This window comes from Vanessa tameamea, chromosome 13 (genome assembly GCF_037043105.1).
Source record: "Vanessa tameamea isolate UH-Manoa-2023 chromosome 13, ilVanTame1 primary haplotype, whole genome shotgun sequence".
NCBI classification, from domain to species: Eukaryota; Metazoa; Arthropoda; class Insecta; order Lepidoptera; family Nymphalidae; genus Vanessa; species Vanessa tameamea.
In genome coordinates this window covers 11056600-11080786 of record NC_087321.1, presented here as the reverse complement: position 1 = coordinate 11080786, position 24187 = coordinate 11056600, and the positions used below count along the sequence as shown (strand labels likewise).

Here is a 24187-nt window from a genome sequence, read left to right as displayed (position 1 = left end):
TTACTAGTGTTATAACTTTTACATTAACTGATTGTATTTTGCATTAATCGCAGTTTCAGTTCGTTCCAAAGATTAAATTAGAGATTAAGAGGAAAGTTCCCTATTTCAGTTGAAAGCAAGACTAGTCTCTTGCAAAAAATTTGAGCATATACAATGCATCAATTTTTAAAAAAAGAAATAATACAATATCGGTATGTATCAGCGAAGGTGACCACTTATTATCGGCAGCGCACTTGGCAAACAATAAATACGGGGCTCCCTTCCGTTAACGAGCAAACCTACCTCTTCCACAACCTGCCTCCTGGCCTCAGCGAGCTGGTCCCTCTCGTGCCGCACCTGCGCCAGCTCGGCCTCCAGCGTCGCTTGCTTCGCGATGGCTTCGCGCTCCAGTGCCGTTAGACGCTCGTGAGCCTAGTTTTAAAAGCCATTATTATTATCCCACTGTAATATTCATTTAAGTATATATTGAACCATAGTTCGCATATTGTATTGTTTTTTTTTAATTATATAGACAGGCAAACGGGTAAATGGCCCACAAGGTGACCACCATCTAGACATTGTCGCTATAAGAAACAGTATTCCTTACATCGGAAATTTGCCACCAACATTGGAAACTAAGATGTTATGTCCCTTGTGTCTAAAGTTACACTGGCTAACTCACCCTTCAAAACGGAATACAACAATACAGAGTACTGGTCTTTGGCGCTAAAAAATCTGATGGGCGGGTGGTACCTACACAGGTGGGCTTGCACAAAGCCCTACTACCAAGAAGAATGTTGCCGATAGGAACAAGTTTATGAATATTTTCTTGATTCAATTTCTGTACATATCTCTTTAAATTGTCCGAAATTTGCACTGTGCTGAATTAGCATTAAAGGTAATTAAGGTTCTAACAGAAAAAACAAAAATTAAAACGGATGTACCTAACATTTTAAATATAATTTTATTAAATAGGATTATTAAACTTAATAAAAATTCAATTCAATTGATAAATTGAGACAAAACGTTGTATGAATGTGAACAAAACGTACATGTCCAAGTTCATCCTCGAGCTCGTTGGCCTTCTCCAGCGCCGCCGTCTTCGTCTCGCTGTCCTCCATGAGCGCCGCCACGTCGAACACGTTGTCGAGGTAGGCCGAGATTTGTACCTGGAACATACAATTATTGCATCGTACTCAATAACCATTTCATTTATGACTAATTCAAGAGCAATTCTAATTAAGAACTGTCTTTTTGTTTTCAATTTCAAAAGCTGTTAAAAAAATCCTTAAATACATACATACATACATATGTATCTAGGTGTATTACTCCTATAACCACTCAGTAGGTTTAATTATTTATTAAAATTAATCTGTACTATTATTATAATGACAAAAGTAACTCTGTCTATTCGTCTGTTGCTCTTTCATGGCTATACGGCTAAACCGAATTTGATAAATATTTGTTATGAAGCCAGCCGGAATCCAAAGGACGGACATAGGCTACGTTTTACCTAAAATTTGTCTACCAAGCCCTATAACGGCTACAATTAGTTACTAATATTTAGGGGCTACTAACAAATATCTGAAGTCATTTTAGGGGCGAAATAGTTGAAATACTTATATCGTGTTCTTTTCTAATAGTTCGATTCGGTTTCGGTTCGGTTTAGTTATATAAAGTCCGGAAGAAGTCATGAGTAGCAGAACTTGATTGTATTTATCATCCTCACTTGCAAGTCCTCGCTTTCACAGAGCCTCAGCCTCTCCAGGTAGTCGTCTAACTTGAGCGCCGTGAACTCGTACTGCAGGTGCACCCTGAAGTTCATATCTTCAACCGAGTGAACTATGACATTCACGAACTGCATACACGCCACCTGGGAGCGAAATCGATACGTTAAGTTTATATAATAAAATTCTATAAACAGATATTTTTAACTTTGCCGATTGATAAATTCAAATTATTTGTTAAAAAAACATAAATAAATAAAGCATATTATTTAACACAGGATTATCTATAAACATGACAAAAAGGCTTGAAGATAATATTTGTTGACTTTCAGGAAGTAAATATATCTATACTAATATATAAAGCGGAAGAGTTTGTTTGTTTGTTTGTTTAAACGCGCTAATCTCAGGAACTACTGGTCCGATTTGAAAAATTCTTTTTTTGTTGAATAGTCCAATTATAGAGGAAGGCTTTAGGCTATATAACATTACGCTGCGACCAATAGGAGCGCAGCGACAGTGAGAAATGTTGCAAAAACGGGGAAAATTATTCACATTTATGGACTTTCGATGCGTGCGCAGCATAAACGTTTTAAGTTACTCAAAAAATGTGTATGAAAGATATATTCCTCTTTTAATAATAAAAAAAAAGTCCGTGACACTATATGTCTATTTGTTAAGAGTGTGCTAGCAGGCGGGGCGCGGCGGCGGCTGAGGGGGAGGCGGGTCAGCCCCGCCGCCGCGCTCGCCACTCTCACCCGCGGGTGTAGTTCTGCGAAGTAGCAATGCACATAACGACTTAAAAAAATTAACATTCTTAATAGTTAGATTATTTATCAAAATTAGGTTTTGTTATCAGCTTATTTGCTCATTATTTTTTATCGTTTAAAATCGGTTACATTTAAATCATAATCTGCTGTAGTTTTAACTTACGATATAAGATAAAATTTCAATGTACATTCCTTCGTACTTTGCAAGTAAACAATTCAAACGTTTCACGGTATAAATAAGGTATAAAAATTACATTACACACGTAAAAAAGTTCAAAATGGCGAGCGATACTTTCACCGATGCAGATTAATCATCACTGAGAAAATAAATTATGCAAATAAGCAAATAGGTGAATATCGTTTAAAATGACTACACAAATAAATTAGTAGTTCAATATTTCAAGTAATTTCTATTACGTTCAAGCATATTCAACACGGTTGTACTATAATCACCTTATGGAATAATAACACCAAAGGAGAAACAATCTAAACTTCTTATTGTTCGGTTTGTTTATCTTATTACGTTTAAGTTAATATTGTTTGTTTTCAACCGACTTCAAAAAGGAGGAGGTTATCAATTCGTCTGTATTTTTTTTTTATATGTCTGTTACCTCATAACTTTTCACTGGATTTTGATAAATTTTTTTTGTTTGAAAGGTAGTGCTTCCCGTGGGGCCCCATTTTAATTTTATCCTGTTACGATGATGGTATCCTTATGAAAACGATATAAGTCTTAAATGTGCATTATGTATGTGCGCGATAAATAGGTAAATAACTCAAAATTGTGCCAACCAATTTTAATGATTCTTTTTTTATTATAAAGGACAATAATTTTAACTATAATATATTATCGTAATAACTTTGCTGACTTTTAAATAGTCTAAATATTTTTAATTTCATTTTACATAGTTTAAATCTAAAAAATATTGTGATCATTGTTTGTTATTCATAGGTTTGTGTTAAGTTAGATTTAAAGTGGGTAGGTACATACTTATCTCCCTGCGTGGAAACACAGAACGTACCTACATATTGGTAAGTAGAATAAGTTACTTGATTATTAAGTTGTAGAATAATAAGCAATTATTTTTTACTTTTTAGAGCATATTATTTTTTTTCTCTTTTGAAGTCGGTTTTTTTTTTGTCAAAATTTTTGTTTATTAGAAGTGGTTGTCATCTGCATAATTATTCTGATTTGGTTAGGTTTTTGTTTATTAAAACATATATGGTTTTTTTATTACGATAAAATATCGAAATAATTAAATAACCTTTATAATACTTTTTTTTTTCAATACAGATTTCATTATATTATCGGGTACTTAATTATTTACCATATGTTTGTTTTTATTGATTACAAGATACGTTTTGGTTTAAATTTAATACCTACATTTTTTTTATCTTTTTCGTCACTATAATGCCTAGAAAAAGAACTAACCTTTCTCGGCAGACTGCTAATGCAAAGCGTCTGCGGCTCTTGCGTAGCAATGAAACAGCTGAAGACAATACGCAGAGGTTAGCTAATCAAAGAACGGTCAGTGAACAACATCGTGCTAGGGAATCGAGCGTTGAACGTTCACAGAGGTTAGCCTTACAAAATTTCCGAACTTCGGTGAATCGACAACGGGAATCAAATCATCCTTATATTTTGCCAGCCATCTTACCCCTTATAGTTATGGAATAAATTTCGCAATGATTTATGTGAAGATATATTAAACAGAATGCGTAATGAAAATCAGGATATAACATTAGCCTATACTGATAACGTATACAATGATAGACTTATCTTAATTGAAGATAAAATTCATGAAATTTCAGATAAATCATTGACTGATTTTGGGCTTTCTGCATCAAAAAGGAATAATTCACATAATAATTTAGATCCTTTAGAAGTAGCACTATGGAAGCCGTATGATGTAAATGAATTAAATGAGTATATTACTGAAAATGAACCAAAATTAGTTAATGACCAGGTGACGGCGTACAATCGTGTTATGTGCAGTATTCGTTTTAACGAAGGAAAAATATTTTTTTTGGATGCTCCAGGTGGAACTGGAAAGACTTTTATTACTAATTTCATATTAGCAAAAGTAAGGTCTCAGGGAAAAATAGCCTTGGCAGTTGCGTCGTCAGGAATTGCGGCAACTTTATTAGCAGGTGGACGCACAGCTCATTCCACTTTTAAACTGCCTCTAACTGTTTCTTTACAAAAAGATAGCGTGTGCTCTATTCGCAAAAATGGCCCTCTGGGTAAAGTTTTACAAGACGTTTCTTTAATTATCTGGGACGAGTGTACCATGATCCATAGAGCTCATGTAGAGGCTCTAGATAGAACTCTCAGAGATATTAGAAGTTGTGATAAAATTATGGGTGGGATTACCGTTATGTTTTCTGGGGATTTTCGACAAACTTTACCGGTAATTTTAAGAGGAACTAGAGCAGACATTGTAAGGTCTTGCCTTAAAAGTTCACCGTTATGGAAATTTGTCCATACCTTAAAACTATCTACGAATATGAGAGCACATTTGGGGGGAGGAAGTACAAATTTTCCTTCAAAGTTACTTTTAATAGGAGATGGAAAAGTACCTCATTCTGAAAATAAAATTGAAATTGATCGCGATTTAGGAGAAAAAGTGACTAGCATAGAGGATTTAATATCAAAAGTTTACCCTAATATCGTCGAAATAGAAAATAAAGATTACCAATGGATGTGTCAAAGGGCAATATTGGCGGCGAGAAATAGTAGCGTTGACGAAATTAACGACCTAATTTTAACCAAAATTCCAGGCGATATAACTACCTACACATCTATTGATAATGTAATGGATCAAGAAGATGCTGTCCATTACCCACAAGAGTTTCTCAATTCTTTAAACCCGAGCGGCCTTCCACCACATTCCCTGAAGTTAAAAATAAGTGCTGCGATAATTTTCCTCAGAAATCTTAAACCACCAAATTTATGTAACGGGACCCGCCTTCAAGTAAAATTCCTTCGCAATAACGTGATCGTTGCAACAGTTTTGAATGGTCCGGCAGTTGGTCAAACAGTGCTTATACCTCGCATCCCAATGATTCCAAATGATTTACCTTTTAATTTTAAAAGAATTCAATTTCCCATTAAGTTATCTTTTGCCGTAACCATTAATAAATCACAGGGCCAAACATTTAAACACGTAGGAATCGATTTACCTCAAGACTGCTTTTCACACGGCCAACTATATGTCGCGTTGTCTAGATCTGGTTGCGGGCAAAATCAGTATGTTCTTCTACCACAAGAAAATAAAACTAAAAATATAATCTACGCTGAAGTACTGTAAAACATATTATTAAATCTTATTGACGATTATAATAACAAAAACCAACGTGAGCAATCAAACGATAATCATGATAGTGTTTCCGACAACTACGCGAACGAAGTCGCGGGCACAGCTAGTTATATATATAACTGTATATAACTAGCATAACTTTCTATTTTAAATGTTGGAAAAAACTAACTACTGAGTTTCTTGCCGGTTCATCTCGATGAAATCGGTGGTAGATTTACGTTTAATACAGATCTGTAAAATATCGAATCAAAAGTGCTCGTATAAACCTACTTGAACAAAGTATGATTAGATTTTGATTTTTGATCTTTAAAGACGTAATAAATATTGTAAACAAATATTACGAACTCAGATAAAAAATATAAACCAAGAGAGAACACTCACCATAAATTCGATGTGGAACGTATCATAATTCATGAAGTATTCCATCAACGTGTGGAACCGCCGCGGCTCTCCGACGACTTCCTTGAAGTTATCAAACGCGGACAGTATGATCTGATGGCCTCCCTTCACCAGGCAGATTGCCGCCAACAATTCCAGCACTAACGCCTTTGTTCTTAAGGAATGGTGGACAAGGGAAAGAGCTATGCTGTTGATAGCTTCCCTGTGCTGAATCACCATGTTGAAACCGTACTGGAACGTGAATAAAATTATGTTATTTTCGGACCATCACTTGATGTCTATTCACAAACACCTTGTGTACCAAAATTTTAAGTAACTAGCAACATATTTTTTGTATCCTAGATTGATCTGTTCGTTATGATGATGTTGTCTTATAGACCAATGACCTTTCGCAGTCGTTCCTCTAACTCTCACAATACGATGGGAGAGCAATTTGATACGACCAAAAAGTTAAGGCACGGGATAAATATTCCGAATTCTGGGATTCCGAAGCTCTGTCTGCTCCTGTCTGAATTTCTTAATAGAAAACTTCATGTCATCATTGTATTAGCCCTCACTGATAGTTCCTGAGTTCACTACCGGTTGTTTTCGGTACAAGCTACACATCTTTGTCTATAGAATACTTATACTATATAAAAAGGATTAGCAAATGGGCCACCCGAAGGTAAGTGGTGACCACCGCCGATAGATATTGGCGCTGTAAGATTTTTTAAATTGTTTTTGTGAGAAATTCAGTTGTTATGTCAGTTGTGCATGTATTTACACTGACCTAACAATAAGTATTGCTGCATAGCGGTGGAATATATGAGTCAGTGGTGGGAACCTACCCGGACGGGCTTGCACAAAACCCTACCACCAAGTAAAATATCATTCAACATTGATTACATTCTGAACCCATTTTATATTTATAGCAGAACTCACCTTATTGTTCATGATGGCGCGCATGCACATGATACAGACGTGTATATCGTCCGTGGAAGCCCCCATGTTCAGCCTCGCAGCGTGTCTCGTCCGCCGCCTGGCCGCGGCGGGGCTGCCGACTGTTTCTCCGTCCGAATCAGCGGACCGCGCACGTCGCCTCCAGGTCGCGCTCAGGGTCCCGCTGATTTCGGTCGGAGCACTGCAGTCTGATGTTGTTGTGTTCGCTAATACGAAACAAAATCCTAAATTATAACATTTATTGTATTCAAGTTAATGAGTTCATATGTTAAAAACATTAATTGATGAAGCCGTATTACATATTGGAAGAATATCTAGTTTATTTAAAACGCGTTCCTATTCAATGATTTCTGTACAGAATATATATATTTAAGAGTACATACATATATAATACATTTTGTAATTCATTTGTGAAATCTTGCCAGTTCTCGGTAGAATCTTCAACCCGAATCGATGGTACTTGTACGTGCAATTCTAAAGTGTTTTATAAGCCTACTTGATAGAATGTTTTGATTTTGATATCAATAATTTATTTGTTTAAACATTTTCTGCGTAATTTACACCAGACTTGTTGGTATAATGGTTGTTTCTAGAAGTGTAAGAATACGTTTATTCCTTTTTTTATTATATACGTGAACATAAACAATTGAGGTATATTTGTTGCTATTTAACATAAGGAATGGTTTATTGAAACCTGAATTAAACAAGAGATGATGTGTTATAGAACGGCACACAGCACTGGCGACTTTTAACGTTGAAAACAAAAACCTATTGCGTCAGGTCACGTTACCCTGGTTGATAGCGTCGGTGGACTGACTCCTGGCAAGCGCTATCCTCTGCTCGTGCCGCATCATGCTCAGCCTGAAGCTCAGGTAGTCGATCAGCACGTCGAGCCCTTGGTTTTGTTCATTTAGGAATTCCCTCACCCATCTGATAACAAATTGTTATATATCTATAACTGTAATTAACTTTTCGTTCGAGCATCGCAAGAAAACTACTCACCCGATTTTTAAACACAACTTATAATTCGTTTTCAAAAGTAGTTTCAATACCTAGACTTGTATATCTTAAAACTTATCACATTCAATTAATTATCGCATATTAAGAAACCACGAAAAGGCACAGATTCAGGTCAAGATCTTTTAAATGAGACAAAAAAAAAAAATATGTAACCATCTTATTACATAAATACACCGGGAAAATATACTAATACTCTTAATAATATAATGATCTCGCTACGATGACAGGAGATATACATATATACATATCATTTTATTCGTAATTGTATTCGCTTTCCTTTACTATACGTTTATTGATCTCATTCGATTGTATTATGTTAACTATTTGATTTTATCTATGTTGATTGTTGAGTCTTTGTTAAATTTTAATAATTGTAAAAATAGTATCAGTGGAAACTTAGATGATGTATGTAAGTATTATTGTATGTATTAGCTAATAGCTATTAGTGCCATCTCATTGTTTATAGCCCTAAAATAAAATAATATTACTAACACGATGAGATTGAGCCGAGATGGCTCAGTGGTTAGAGCACGTGCATCTTAACCGATGATTTCGGGTTCAAACCCAGGCAAGCACCACTGAATTTTCATGTGCTTAATTTGTGTTTATAATTCATCTCGTGCTCGGCGGCGAAAGAAAACATCGTGAGGAAACCTGCATGTGTCTAATTTCAACGAAATTCTGCCACATGTGTATTCCACCAACCCGCATTGGAGCAACGTGGTGGAATATGCTCCAAACCTTCTCCTCAAAGGGAGAGGAGGCCTTTAGCCCAGCAGTGGGAGATTTATAGGCTGCTAAAGTAAAAAAAAAAAAAAAACTAACACGATCGGTCACATAAGTTTTACGAGAAAGAGTTATTTATTGTGATTTCTTTATTAACATAACATGTAAATAAATTTCATAATACTTACTCTATGTGATTGGTTCGTAAGGATATTTCTAAATCCCTAAGAACTTGTGTGGATGTGGAGTCGCCCACCATTTTTCTTTTCTGTAAAGTTTTAATTATGTGTTATTATTTATAATACTTTTATGTAAGGACATTATAGATCATTTATTAATAAGTTCGGTATGGCAACGAGGTTTATAATACCGAATGGATATCGCTTTACGGAAGTTTTTAAAATAAGATCTTCAATATTATACCTATATGCGCCTTAAGTTCCTCGTTGGTCTAGTGGTTTTATAAAAGGTCGCAGATTTCGAGGTCTTGGGTTCAAGACAGGTCGATAAAAAGTTACATTATTTTCTGTCGATAAATTATCAATAACAGCTCGGAGACTGGAAGTTAGATATGTGTACGCTCCCGTGCCTACATATCGTCGTACAATCATAAGAATCATTCTCTTTAACCGGGGGCGATGAGAATAACATTTCAAGGTCAAACTAGAGTGCAACGGGAACGCAACTGTCAAATGAAACGTTTCCGATGCTAATAATCTTTTTATTTATAATGATCCGATCATCATAAAATTTGTCGACGATCACGGCTCAATCAAAATCAACAGCTACGTAAACGTTACGTGCAAATATCATGAATGTGTCGACGAAAGATTGGCCCACGTCCTTATAAGCAGACAAACATTCCTTTCGTATGCTCTCACAAATTGCGCCCACCACGATATTTGAATGGTGCAATTATTGAGAGATCTGCTGAATTAGGTTAAGTTGTGAGAATAATTTTCTTTACATACATAAAAGGCAAGGTCGTGACTGCACTGATTTTATTAATGCATAGCTTACACTAAATGCTATAAAGATTTTAAATAAGGAACGGAAACAAAGAGCACTAAAGCAGTATAATCCTAGAATTAATTTCCACTAATATAACTCTAGTTGGCTTCCATAGGAGACTGAGGTAGGTACATCAAAATTGACGCAAACCAAAACAAAAGATTAAACTACTTAAAAAAAACTGAGCTTCATGATTGATGTTGGGTTATGCTCGGTTAGACTAATTCTGCTGGGTTAGACTAATTGGCGTACATGTCAGTCACCTCCTCGTGGTGTACCCTGGGCAACGGGGCCGGCTTGAGCTTGCTCTTCGGCAACGGCTAAGACTGGCGGCAGGGATGCCGCGGGGCTGCTCTTGGTACGTCCCTGATCGGCGTCAGGGCGGACTTTGTGAGTGGCCTCGTTGGCTAGGAGGGAGTGGGAGGGCGCGTTAATCGAGCCTCCCAGGTGTTTTACACCGGAGGTCAGGGCCGGAGCCTACCATCTTATCTGCCGCAGGGCGTCAGCTTCGTTGACGCCCAGCCTCCAGTGGCGGACTCGGGGGAGTTCGCCACATTTCCACGTGGAGGATGAGAGGGAAGGCGCGCTTTCCATGAATATTCAGCCGCCTTACGGCGGCTGCCGCTGGTGGGATCGCGGTTGCATGCCCTTGGCGATCCCGTGGCTTCACCACCCGGCGGCATGGTGGAAACCCGAGGATGGTTTTAGTAGGTAGAACAGGGCATTAGCATTAGCGTGCTCTGGCACGGGGCATTAGAACCCCGTTGAGTCCCACATACCCGTCCCGGTCCACCGACCGGGCGGCATGCGTAAATGCATTTCCTCCTCGTAAAACAAAAAAAAAAAGGGTTAGACTAATTCGTTTGACGTGACGGCAAACGACATGACTTTCTTGTATTAGATCCGGTCGCAGTTAAAGATTTTGGGGGTCACATTTATTAAATATGGGTGGGGGGAGGCCAAATTGAAGTCTTCTATCTTATTGGAGTGTTGATTATATTTAATACATCTGTTGTTTTCTCTCTATAACATACTTACTTTCAATCAATCAATATAGAATATTTATATAGTAATTGGGGGGGTTCACAATCCCTATAAACCCCTCTTTCCGGACCGCGCCTGCTATGTGTGGGCGTGATACGTATTATAATTATACAAATATATTTATTTATTAATTTTTTTTAATGATAAACTCTTTCAATAACCAACAATTTCGATATTTCACATAACACGATACAAGAAAGCCACATTTTTTTTTTATTAAGTAGATTTATTTAAGGTATCTATTGAAGCTGATCTATGATAGATGTATTTAAAACAAGCATCGGTATTAATATCATTTCATTGTGACACCAGAGATAATGATTTAAAACAATATTTCGATATTGAATTATCCAAGTGGACACATCGTTATTGTATTTACCTAATGATATACGTACATTACTTATATATTCCCAGTTGAACAAAAATAAAGTGCGAAGAAGGCCCAGCGGTTAGAAGACAAGAATCTGAACCAAAGCTTGGCAGTGAAAACCCACCACACCGCTGATTTCTAATGTACTTATTGGGGTTTAATATTAATTTAGTGCTCAGTAGTAACGTAAAACTTCATCAGGAAACTGGCTCGTGTCGAAAGTAAACCTGCCATTTTTGTTACCACCGACCAGCAATCGAGGAGCGTGGTGGAAGTAGATCCAAACCTTCTCTCCAACCGGAAGGATTATATTCTAGCAGTGGCACAATTACAAACGATTACAGGGGAAAAACCTAATTTTTTTTAAATAGTTTCGGCGGACGCGTTCGCTGTTTTCTAAGACCTATTCGCCTTAAATAAAACAATTGAGACCTCTCGGACACGTAACAATAAGACTTGAATAATTCATGTTCCCTAATTCTTACAAATCGCTGACTCACGCGAATTGGGATGTCATCCACCTCTATAAGTGAGTCAGGGTTTAGAATTGTTTAGCGAATGCGACTTGACTCGACCTGTGATTATGAACGAGCGACCTTATTCTTACTTTCCTGACGTACATGTATCAGATGGCACTGATTAGACGGACTGATTTTATGTGTTTGAACTCTTTGTTGATGAGATTAATATAGAACATCGGTCCTACTGGAGTATTAGAAACATGTGACCATATGCTGTACGCCAACTTAAACCGTTTGTTGTTTGTTTCTTGTCGCTGAATCGACTTTATGATTCAAAAACAAATACTAACAAATTCTATACTTGCTATATCAGGATTTAAAAAATCTATAAAGTGTTTTGACCGAATTCGACCAATCTCAAGGCCATCTGCGCAGGAGATGTTATAGTGCTTAAGTGTGTGCGCAATCACAGGCTCTAAAGTGCAATGCGTGTAGTGACTAGGTGCGAGGCGATAGAATGTAAGACTCTTTTCTGGGATTTTCTTGACGGGAAAACTTGATTACTTTTAAATAGGACGACCGGGTATTTGTACCTAACACATCGATATTTACAGCCTTATAAGCTAGCCGCTAGACCAAAGGGGCAGCCATAAACTACAAAATTGTATAAAGGATTATTAATGTACTTAATAAAATATGATTGACTAATGGCTCTGAAGAATTTCGACATATTCTTCGATACAGTGCTTTCCTTGTGAGCATCGATGTCTGTACTATAATGACTTGATATACAGCTCGTAATTTAACACGACAAATGACCTAAGCATATTTACTCAGCCAATCAACGATGCTAATGCTTAATAGACTTTATATACATAATATTCACACGTAAAGACGGTGACAATAGAAATGACGTAACACGCTCAGAAGGAATCTTAAATAACATCGATTGCTGTCACTGTGATTCATCACGAAGACGTTTGTAACAATCACTTACGCCCAGACGGAGATTATGATGGTCTATTGAATGAAAGACAATGTACATCAAAAGCTCGATGTCTGTATTCAATTAATTATCTGTAATAAACAACTACTATTACCAGATTAGTATACATAAATAATCCGAACGAGTTTAACGATCAGAAATCAATGATAGTGGCGTCGCAGATATAATTCTTAGAAAAATAAAAGAGGGTATTGTGGACTCATTGAATATATTTGCGTACCTATTCTAATCAAAGTAGGAATAAAGATAAGCAAAACTTAAATTTACGTATTTCATGCGATTTGCTAATAGCTTGGCTATACTGTGCACTACTAAGAGTTTATGATTAATATATATGTTTATTTATAATACAACACTATTACACTTAACTACTTATATTCACTTTAATTGAACTTCCAAAATTCCGACAATAGTTTCTTCGACGTTCAAAACGCCATTTTTTCGCAAATCCATAGTAAATATCATAAATTAATAGCTCTCGACCAATGATATCGCGTCAATTTGCTGTCAAATGTTGTTTAAATATGGCTTTTCTTTTTTTATGGTTGGAATAGTGTATAGATAAAAATGAGCGTAAGATACGAAGATACCTTCAGAACGGTCACGTTGGATTGCGCCTATAATAATATTATATTTTTGCAGACTAATAAGTTATATGTTGCAATATCAAATAATTATTTTTGATTATTTAATTCAAAGATATATATTAATTTTATGAATTCGTCGAATCTTATTTTGAGCTAAAATATTTTAGGTATAAATTTAATCAACCATGTATGTCGTAAATGTAACTTTACAAGCAAAGTTGAACAGTACTCGAAGGAAACAAAGGTACGAGCGATTTGCACAGAACGACTGCGGTTAGACTATTAGTTACTGTCCCTCGGAATTGCACGGTACATCGACGCAGCCAGCTGATGTATTGCGCTTTGTGCCACTAACGGTACTTAGTAGGGCGCTGTGCTCTATGATCGTACCTTTCGAATAATATCGTCCCTTGTGGTTTTGATTACCCTGAATAGCGTAGCAGAGCCGAGATGGCCCAGTGGTTAAAACGCGTGCATCTTAACCGATGATTGCTTAACTTGTGTTTATAATTCATCTCGTGCTCGGCGGTGAAGGAAAACAACGTGTGGAATCCTGCATATGTCTAATTTCAACGAAATTCAGCCACATGTGTATCCACCAACACGCATTGGAGCAGAGTGTTGGAATATGCTCCAAACCTTCTCCTCAATAGAGAGGAGGCCTTAGCACAGCAGTGGGAAATTTACAGGCTGCTAATGTTGTGTGATGTTAATGTGACTAGCGTATCTGTGTATTCATTTACACACACGACCTGTTAACTAATCGTAATCCAGATATAAGTACTTTTATTACATAGGAACTCTTTAGGGAATACGGTTTTATAGAGCACTTGTTTGGGAGGGAAACATTTGCTCATCAGCGATTCAACCGGCAAACTATACTTCATACTGCTGTGTATTGGAACACAACAGTATGAAGTAACATAACATAAAACATAATCAGCCTGTAAATTTCCCACTGCTGGGCTAAGGCCTTTTCTCCCGTTGAGGAGAAGGTATGGAGCATGACATACATGCAGTACTATATTATATAGTATATACATGCAGTATGAAGTAGTAGTAGCGTATTGACAACGAGGCGAGAGTAATTACTGTTACAAGGGATATACGAGTAACATCTTAGACCAAGTGTTGGGCGTCGCACGGACGACGTGAGAAGTGGTTTGTATTCCTTTCAAGGGCAAACGTTGTTACTGTCAACGCATTTAATATATTCGTGTCATCGCGTGCAATGTGATACTGTATACGTATACATTTTGATATATTATTGTTTATAAATGTACCTACGTATTATTAACCAACTTCAGAAAAGGAAAAGGTTCACAATTCGGATGTTTATGTATATATATTTTTTGTACATACGTACGATCGGGCGTAACTCTATATAGACGAATTTAAAAACTTATTTTATTGTTCGAAAGAGGATTATTTCGAAATGGTCCTTTTGTTTGAATTTCGTAAAGATCTGTTTCAGAGAAAACGGAACTCTTCAATAAATGGCAGCAAATCAATGAATAATATTGAAATCAGTTTTTTTTTTTTATTTAAATCTTTTTATACGACAATGTTATGAGCTAATGTTAAATGAGCAATTCTTGTGAACGGAACAGATCAGAAACGGCTCTAACGATTTGGCTCAAATTTAGTATTTATATAAAGTTTGTTCAAAATATCTAATTATCTTATAAGGAAAGATAAGTTTTGCGTTATTAATTTATTACAGCATAAGAGGAAATAATATTGCGCGTAATATGATTCACAGAAGCTTTAGATTTAATTTAGAACAATTTAATGCAAGGCTGCTGGCGCTTCCTTATTGTCGACAATATTTCAGCATTTAGGTACCTACTAGATTTATGACACATTTTGCTAGGCACACTTGAAGATCAGTTTTATATACATATCACCAATAATTTACTCATTAAAATATAAAAAAAATCCCCTACATACATACAAACAAATTTTACCACTATAATATTATAGTATAAAGTTATAGACCAATTGGCTTCTTATAGCTTATAGTGATGTGAGATTACAAATTTAGCAAGAACTAAATTATAATAATAGGAAAAATCTAAAACAAATCTTAAAAAAATAAATAAAAAAATAGTAGCTATGCCCCGAATTAATTGAGGTATTCCTATTTACCCCTCCTTTTAAGCTTATCGCTTGTGTGCCCAAGGGGTCAGGATCGATCCTCCGACTTTTAACATCGCTAGGCGACTCGTAAATCATTGCGCTATTAACGCTTAAATCTATGGATATTAATACAAAATAAATATATATACATTTATATACATATATTAGGAATTTGAGTCCTTTATTGAAAATGCTTACCCTATGACTCCTGGAGGCTTTAGGGTCGAGGTAGGTTCGAAGTTTGTTGAGGTAATGAGCCGGTGAGTCCTTCGCCTGCACCATATCCTGGTCGCATATGATCTCCCATTTCTTTTCCAGGTCGTAATTGCGCAGCAGCTTCGCTTTATCGGGCGGGAGATCCATTGAGGCCTGGAAGTAAATATAACAGTAAATATTTATACTCATATTTACGCTAATTTTATTACACATAAACTGTCGGTCATGGATACAAATTCGGGCAAATACTGAAATTCATCTAGTGATCAGCGTTAAAGGATAACATCCTTCAACCCTCAGGGCCACCACCAATAAGCATCGTGGTGAAATATATTATATTTTGTGTAAAGAAGTTAAAATTTTGACAAAGCGGACTTAACTCTTTTCTTCAAATTTAAATGAAACCGTAAAAAAAAATACCAAATCAGTTCATAAATGCCGAAGTTTTGACAGCAATTATGTAAAAAAAAAAGATTTGTTTGATTTTATTAACTCTTTCATTTTTTAAAGCCAGTTCATAAAAGTGTTGATTATAAACACGATCAAAATGCAGTAAAACGCCGATTAACCGAATCGCCAAATATCGAATCGATCCGAAGCGTAATATAAAAAATTAAAACCGAGTAATTTTTGTTTTGTGCTGTTGTAACAGGGCGGAACTCGCTGGAGTCCATATATATTTGAACTGTTATGGTTGTAGAACTGTGTTTGTTAAACTTAATAAAGTTTATTCTATGTGTAACAGTTAGTTTTTCTTTATTGCCAGTCTATGTCCGATTATCCGCATTTTTGATTATTCGAATCGACTCCGGTCCCAATTAACTCGGATAATCGGCGTTCTACGGTACACGTTAACCCTTATTTACTTGTGAAATAGAGACATAAATATTAGTCTTGTTATAATCATTTTAGTAAAGCAATAATGTCCTACGTCGCCACTAATAGGTATATTGGGCAGACAAGGCGGTTATACCCATATGGGCAACCTGGAGTGGTAAGTAGTCGCCACGAAGATATTTTAACCACACGTTACATCGCCAGTATACCACCAAGTTTGGGAACTGACATGTGATGTCCCCTGTGCCTGTAGTGTTACGGACTCACTCTTCAAACCGGAATACGACAATAGTAAGTATCACTGCGCTACCGTTGAGTAATCTAATAACTTTAAATCAAAACGACCGGAATTAATATCAGCACATTTACGTTTAAAGACATTTTATCACTTTAAACTGTCAGTATAGTGTATTCGTTAAATGGAATTACATCGTAAAAAATACACAACTGGTCACCATTAGCATATAAATCAGAATATAAAAAAAAAATAACAAATAGAGTTGTAACTGATATGAAAAAAAAAAAAAAAATTGAATAAGACACATTTGCGTATACGAAGCGAACATTATCGTCGGCGGGCGTATTTACACAGGCCGCCATTGAACCAGTTAGCGGCGTAACGGTACAAAAACTTAATGGGGCTAGGGTTATCGATATGCATTTATATATCTTTACATATCACGGGTATTAGTGGTTCAACTTAATTGTACTGTTTGTGATAATTTATGCGGTTATATATTGTTTAATTCGAATATCAATCTCTTAAGATATTTTTATTTAAGGAATAGTTTTATTTTAGAAATAATTGTTAATTATATAATCATACTACTTGTCGTCCGCGATTTCGTTCACGTTTTATTTATACTAAATTTTATCAAATTTTGTTCACAGGTTTGGTCGTGAGAGTGCAAAAGACAGGCAGTTATTTTCGCATTTATAATATATATTATGATAGACGAACATAGATATTATACGTAAGAATAGTACTTTAATTTATACTATTACATAAAGATGCCGTCTGTAGGTGTGTTTTTGAATGCATTTATATCAGATCTACCGAAAGGATTTGAAAAAGAAAAGAATTTACTTGAAACTTTTCAACGTTTATTGAAAAACATTAAAGACTATACGATTGTTATTACAAAACTCTATGATATTTAATTGTATCAAAATCCTTAACATAACAGTTAAGTTTAATGAAAGTGAACCCGCGTGGAATAGTATGTCTATTATACAGTATAAATTTACGTACGTATAGTCTGTTCCAACCGCAAGATGAGTTATTAAAATAGACAACTTTAACATTGTACTGACGCGATGTCATCAGTCGAGATCTTAAATAATCAATGATTAGTATGATAGAAAAATTGGCGTTTCGATTGTCGGTGAGGTTATCGGAACTTTGGAAGTAAAATTTCAGCTCAACCGATTGAACATATCTGCCTCAAGATTGAGTAGATTCCACCCGAATAGACATACATTGCAAGTTAAATAAAAGCTTTTAAAAACAAATCGTATATAAGTAATCAGTGAAGTGTGATAGTGTTGTATTATATCCAAAAATATATTAATCAAACACTGTCTGCATAATTTTTTTTATTTGTTTTGTTACAGGTTAAAATACAGATTTTTGTAAAATAAAAAAAACTTATTTTATATACTTTGATTATCTATTAATTATTATTTAATTATCTTATTAGATTTACTCCGTGTTTTTATGTAACAGTGGAAGCTTTGTTGGCTTATGTAAGACTTAATTTGGTATCAAATGTTTGTATACTATGCTGTATGTTTCCCGGAAATGAAATAAATAATATAGAAAAGCTATAAGCAAATCGCATGAAACATGAATATGTAAATCTAAGTTTCGTCCTTCGTCACTAGTTCTACGATTGGAATAGGGAATGGGTACAAATATAGATGATTCCGTTGAAAGAAACATAAAATTCGACCCACGCTTATTGAGTTTAGTATTTAGTTGAGCTGGGACACGAAGAAGGAACATCTTATATATTAATAACGTAAGCCGAATTTTGTCCCAGTGATTATGGGACGATAGTTGCACATAAAAAATCGATTATAGTCGTAGTCTGAAGAGATCCAGCAGTAGGTGTGCAGAAAAATAAAAAAGAAGATTCTTGATTGCAATTTAATAAACTGTTACGAAGTAAGAAAGAATTAACTTTAGAGAGCGGTAAAATGTTAGCCGTATAGAAAACGGCGCTATGGCTGCAAAAAAAAAAAAACAAATTTAAAACATGCGAACAGACGTCATCAGTTTAAAATGAAATTAAATCAAAACAAAACCTGTCATAGGTTTCGAAATTCCTATAAAACTGTTGAATAAACGCGAAGTTTCGCGGGAGACCCACTAGTGGCGAAAAACATATTGAACAAAAGGGTGAGAACCGTTAACTTTCATGTCCTGCTCATGCTGTGGTGGTGGTGCTTGAATGAAACATTACACATTGGAGCAGTGTGATGGAGTAAGATCCAATCATTATATTTAAAAAGTAAAATATCAACATTGAGAATTGCCAACCTTAAAACTTCTCTATTATTTTTATTTTATTTTACTTGTTAAATTTATTTATTTTACACATCTACACTTTCGAATACGTCTTGAAGTTGAATGTAGAGTGCAATAGGGTTGCCCACCTTTTGTGCAATCACATTAAAAAGTATATTTACACATTATTATAGTTTTTATACTTTATGGAAGATTTTATTAAAGTTAATATTGTTACGCGTTTACATACAAGAATCATTTTACTTCTATATTCTCACAGGTAAACTGAAACTGTGTCCCGTCAGCAATAATTTCCAGATAAGGTTATATTTCCCTTGAGAAATACGGCTTCAAAATATACTTTACTCTTCAAATACTCATACAAGCACTTGTATGTTCTAATATTTTATTGGTGGTAGGGCTTTGTGCAAGCCCGTCTGGGTAAGTACCACCCACTCATCAGATATTATACCGCCACACAATAGTACTCAGTATTGGTTTTGTTCCGATTTGAAGGATGAGTGAGCCAGTGTAACTTCAGGCACAAGGGACATAACATCTTAGTTCCCAAGGATGGTACCGCATTGGCTATGTAAGGAATGTCTATGGGCAGTGGTGATCACTTACCATCAAGTGGTCCATATGCTCGTCCGCCAATATTAGCCATAAATAATAAAAAAAATATGTAGACATTTTTGGTATACATAAAACACATTTTGGTATATCTATTACAGTTCTGACAGCCTTCACCACAACAATACCTTGATCGACGATTTAAGGCTACGTTGACATAATGACCTATATTTCAAAAATATATACAACAAAAACTAAATATAGTATCGTGTAAATATTTAAATAATAAACGATCAAAACGTGGTCGTTACAGAATAACCAGGAATTTACCAATTTTGTTTTTAGATATATTCCACAGTAGACATCAGCTTGATTAATGAAATACGACACGGCTTCAGTAAACGTCATTTAACTGTTTTAATTCTAATTGCCTCATCGGTCTAACGGCGTTACATTTAGCCGCAAATTCTAGGTTCAAACCCCCGAAATAAAAGAGCCGGTAAACAGTTATTTAGTTTTTCATATAAGGGTCGTCATTGGGGACGACTTACCATCATGTAACCAACTAGTCCTACCTATAATATAAATAAATATTCTAATATACTAGACAGATAGACACTTTTATAACTAATATATATATATTTAATTAATGAGATTTGTTAGCATGTTCAGCCCTGGTTAACACGTTTCGAGTGGAACTTGTTCATCTCTATGTTCAAAGATTTTGCATACGATAGAACTAATGAGATCAGATGAATCTCAATTGCAAATTATTACAGTATTCGTACTATCGTTGTCGTAATAAGATAAACGTACGAGATCATTATTTAAATTAAAAATTGCCTTCGATGTAATTTATTCCGACTTTATTATTTCATTGTATCAATCAACTTGGAGTATTTTCTTTTATATAATGAGATAACACGTATTATTTATACATAAGTGTTTATTTAAAGCGTATCTGAACCGGCTTCGCACAGATATGTTTTTTTTAGTCGGGTAACATCGCAGTCGTACGCAGAACATATCAACAATGTTTCCCCACAATCGGACAAATGATTTAGAAACGCAATTAGGACACACAAAGAAAATATTAAGAAAAAAAATCATGTATTGTTTACATTTTATAATTGTATTCCGATTAGTGTATAACATATATTCTATTTCGGTGTTGGTTATTGATGTTTCGACTAGTGGGTCAAACACGCGAGAATAATAATTAAATTAGACGGATATAATTTACATAAAAATGTTTTCGTTTAGAGCAAAAATAATTGTTCCGATGCGATCTAAAACTTTTCAAAACATAATTTACAAACAGACAATAGTATTAGTCTTACATCTTTATAGATTTCGGTTTATAATTTCTCAATGTAAAACAAAAAAAGGTTTTTATATAATAAAGAACCTTCGTGCGCACACGTGTTAAAATTTTATTTAAATTCCAACCCAGCCAAATACAACACAAATCTCATTTCACAAAGATCATTCCTCTAATGACTTTTAAACCGTTGCTTACAATGATGTACGAGCACATAACAAGATCTTAAGGTGAACGACCTTACGTATGTTTACAGCAAATATTGAATCCGATGGTCCATTCACCGCCTACTCCATTCATTTTTTTCTGATCGCACGAATTGAAATGCGCACACTCGGTTTCTAGTCGGTTTCGACAGTTTTATCTGACTATTATACATTTTATTAAAATAATTTTACTTTGGTTGCTTCTCATAGTAAAACTTCAAGGTCAAATTTGTTTGATATCGAATCTTTAACGTTTCTTACGTCAGGATGCATCTTTTATGAGCAGATATGAGTTTATTCTTGTTCTATGATTTTTTACTAATGACGTATTTATATATCGTGTATGGAAATCAGCGAACCGTAGAATGCCGATTATCCAAATTAATTGGGACCGGAGTCGATTCGAATGATCAAAAATGCGAATAATCGGACATAGACTGGCAATAAAGAAAAACTAACTGTTACACATAGAATAAACTCTATTAAGTTTAACAAACACAGTTCTACAACCATAACAGTTCAAATATATCTGGACTCCAGCGAGTTCCGACCTGTTACAACAGCACAAAACAAAAATTACTCGGTTTTAATTTTTTATATTACGCTTAGGACCGATTCGGATAATTGGCTATTTGGTTAATCGGCGTTCGGATAATCGGAGTTCTACTGTACTAATATATACACACATACATACCAAGTTCGAACTGCACGCTTTTATGTTTAAATATAATTGTAATTTATAATATTATTATTATAAGTTGAGATTAAGTGGCAAAAATTAAAATTATTTTAAAATAGCATTACAAGTAAATGCATAATTCCTAGGTGATATTGCAGAAACCGATAATGTACTGCATTGTATGTAAATACTAAACGTGCGTCGGGGTGTAAGACACGTGGTGTCATGGCGACCATCTCGATAACCCTGCAAGTGCCTGGGTCCATATCGAAAGCCATGGGTCAAAGTTTACACATTGTTTATACAGGACAGGGTCGCCATTCTATCCTTTAGTGCGGACAAGAAAGAAAACCAATGACATTTTAATCCTTATCCACGCATGTAAGGCGTTATTGGCACCACTTGATAAAACTATTAATGAGAACCGAAAACTAAAAATGACCGTGACATGGATATTTAAACGGAATATGTGAAAATTACAAAAATAGCGGTCAACATACATCAGAATGTTTATTCTTTAATATTAGTTTTTAAAAATAAACCTAATGTGAGAACTCAGCGGTGATCGGATAATCTACATACTTGTTTTATACCAACTTCTAGTAAGGACGTTATCGAAATGTTTGCCTTGGATTTCTAAAAGTAAATAGACAACATTATGTAAACGAAGTTATTATTAAAATTTACTCCAGGTCCTCCCTATTTATACCGAGTAAAACAGGACGCGTGGCCACCCTAGTATGGGATATTGTTCCTTAAGTGTTATTTTCTATAAACACGATTAGAAAGTAATATGGATTTCATAGATTCATCGGTTTGAAATCGGTTTTGTACTTCTTGGTACAATAATAAAAATATAATACAGACATATATAAAAAATATATATTTTTTAAGATAAATATCTCTTAATTTTTTGCATGTAGATGTTCGATGGACGATATTTTTTTGATTTATTAGTAGAATTAAAATAACAAAAATTAATTCGGCGAAGAATTTAATACAATAATAAAAAAAAAAAAACATATAGTAAGAAATATATCTTATTATCTGGGAAACGTTTAATTATTTCTTGACTGGCAACACTGTGAGATAAGCGACTACATCAACTGCAAAATTGTCTATTGTTGTATGCATGAGTAAGAATTATTGTACATTAAAAAAAATACATTTCTTATAGGGAAATTAATAATAATGTAAAATTAATCATACTCTAGTCTAACGTCAATATAATATTACATCTGTGCTCTTAAATACACACGATCCGGTAAGTAATAGGATTATTATAATTATAAGCGGTGTACTCATCCATTAAATAGGCTTTTATACGCAACCTGTTTAATATTCTATAAGATTACACTATTACATGAATATCGTTTACATAAGTATGCGTGTGAAGTTCCCACCGTGTTTATTTAAACAAAACAAGTAATACTTTGGAATACGCGAACGCGGATTTTTGATATGGAGATTTAAGTTTTTAAGAAGTCGTAATACGTACTTGGAAATTTATTTAAATATTTATAAAAATCGGTTATATGTAATAAATAACCGTAATTGAACAAGAGAATCCACTCTTGTTATGATGACTTTACGTTGCTTCGTGCGGTTTAAAGCGTTTTAAACTTTACTCCGCCGCTTCGATTGTAGCGTAATTCTTTTACAATTTTTCATCGACGGTAAAAGATTTTTGAAATCGTAATATTAGATTCTAAGATTCAAAACAACACTTCAGCTATATATAGCTACAATAGATTATACATATGTTTATGTATACATATATTCCATCACTATTCATCCTATAAAAAAGTCGTATTTGTAGACACTTTTACATTAATTTTGTACAACATAAACATCTACGAAAAAACAACTAAGAGCCGAGATGGCCCAGTGGTTAGAACGCGTGCATCTTAACCGAGGATTTCGGGTTCAAACCTAGGCAGGCACCACTGAATTTTCATGTGCTTAATTTGTGTTTATAATTCATCTCGTGCACGGCGGTGAAGAAAACATCGCGAGGAAACTATCATGTGTCTAATTTCAACGAAATTCTGCCACGTGTGTATTCCACCAACCCGCACTGGAGCAGCCTGGTGGAATATACTCCAAACCGTCTCCTCAAAGGGAGAGGAGGCCATAGTCCAGCAGTGGGAAATTTACAGGCTGCTAATGTAATGTAAATGTAATGTAATATAAACATCTACGTTTATTATTATGAATTAAAATGAAAATAAAATTTACACACGAATAAATGTGACAAAATATTTGAGCAGTCACTATAAATATTTGCCCAAGACTCGGTAACTGTGAACGTTTTGTCAACATTTGTAGTCACCATTTATTTCTCACCTAAA

General features: G+C 34.9%; 1 protein-coding gene across 2 annotated transcripts in view; it reads right to left on the bottom strand.

Moving 5' to 3' along the window:
* The window catches only part of Frl (Formin-like), an 80691-nt gene that overhangs the window by 10032 nt on the left and 46472 nt on the right, over positions 1–24187 (bottom strand). For both annotated transcript variants that reach the window (XM_026640285.2, XM_026640284.2), the window contains exons 2-9: positions 15694–15864; positions 9066–9145; positions 7922–8061; positions 7114–7337; positions 6175–6423; positions 1709–1852; positions 1032–1148; positions 283–411 (exon numbers count right to left, since the gene is read on the bottom strand). In XM_026640285.2, coding sequence (XP_026496070.1) covers positions 283–411; positions 1032–1148; positions 1709–1852; positions 6175–6423; positions 7114–7337; positions 7922–8061; positions 9066–9145; positions 15694–15864 — 1254 coding nt within the window. The remainder of the gene's footprint in view (positions 1–282; positions 412–1031; positions 1149–1708; positions 1853–6174; positions 6424–7113; positions 7338–7921; positions 8062–9065; positions 9146–15693; positions 15865–24187) is intronic.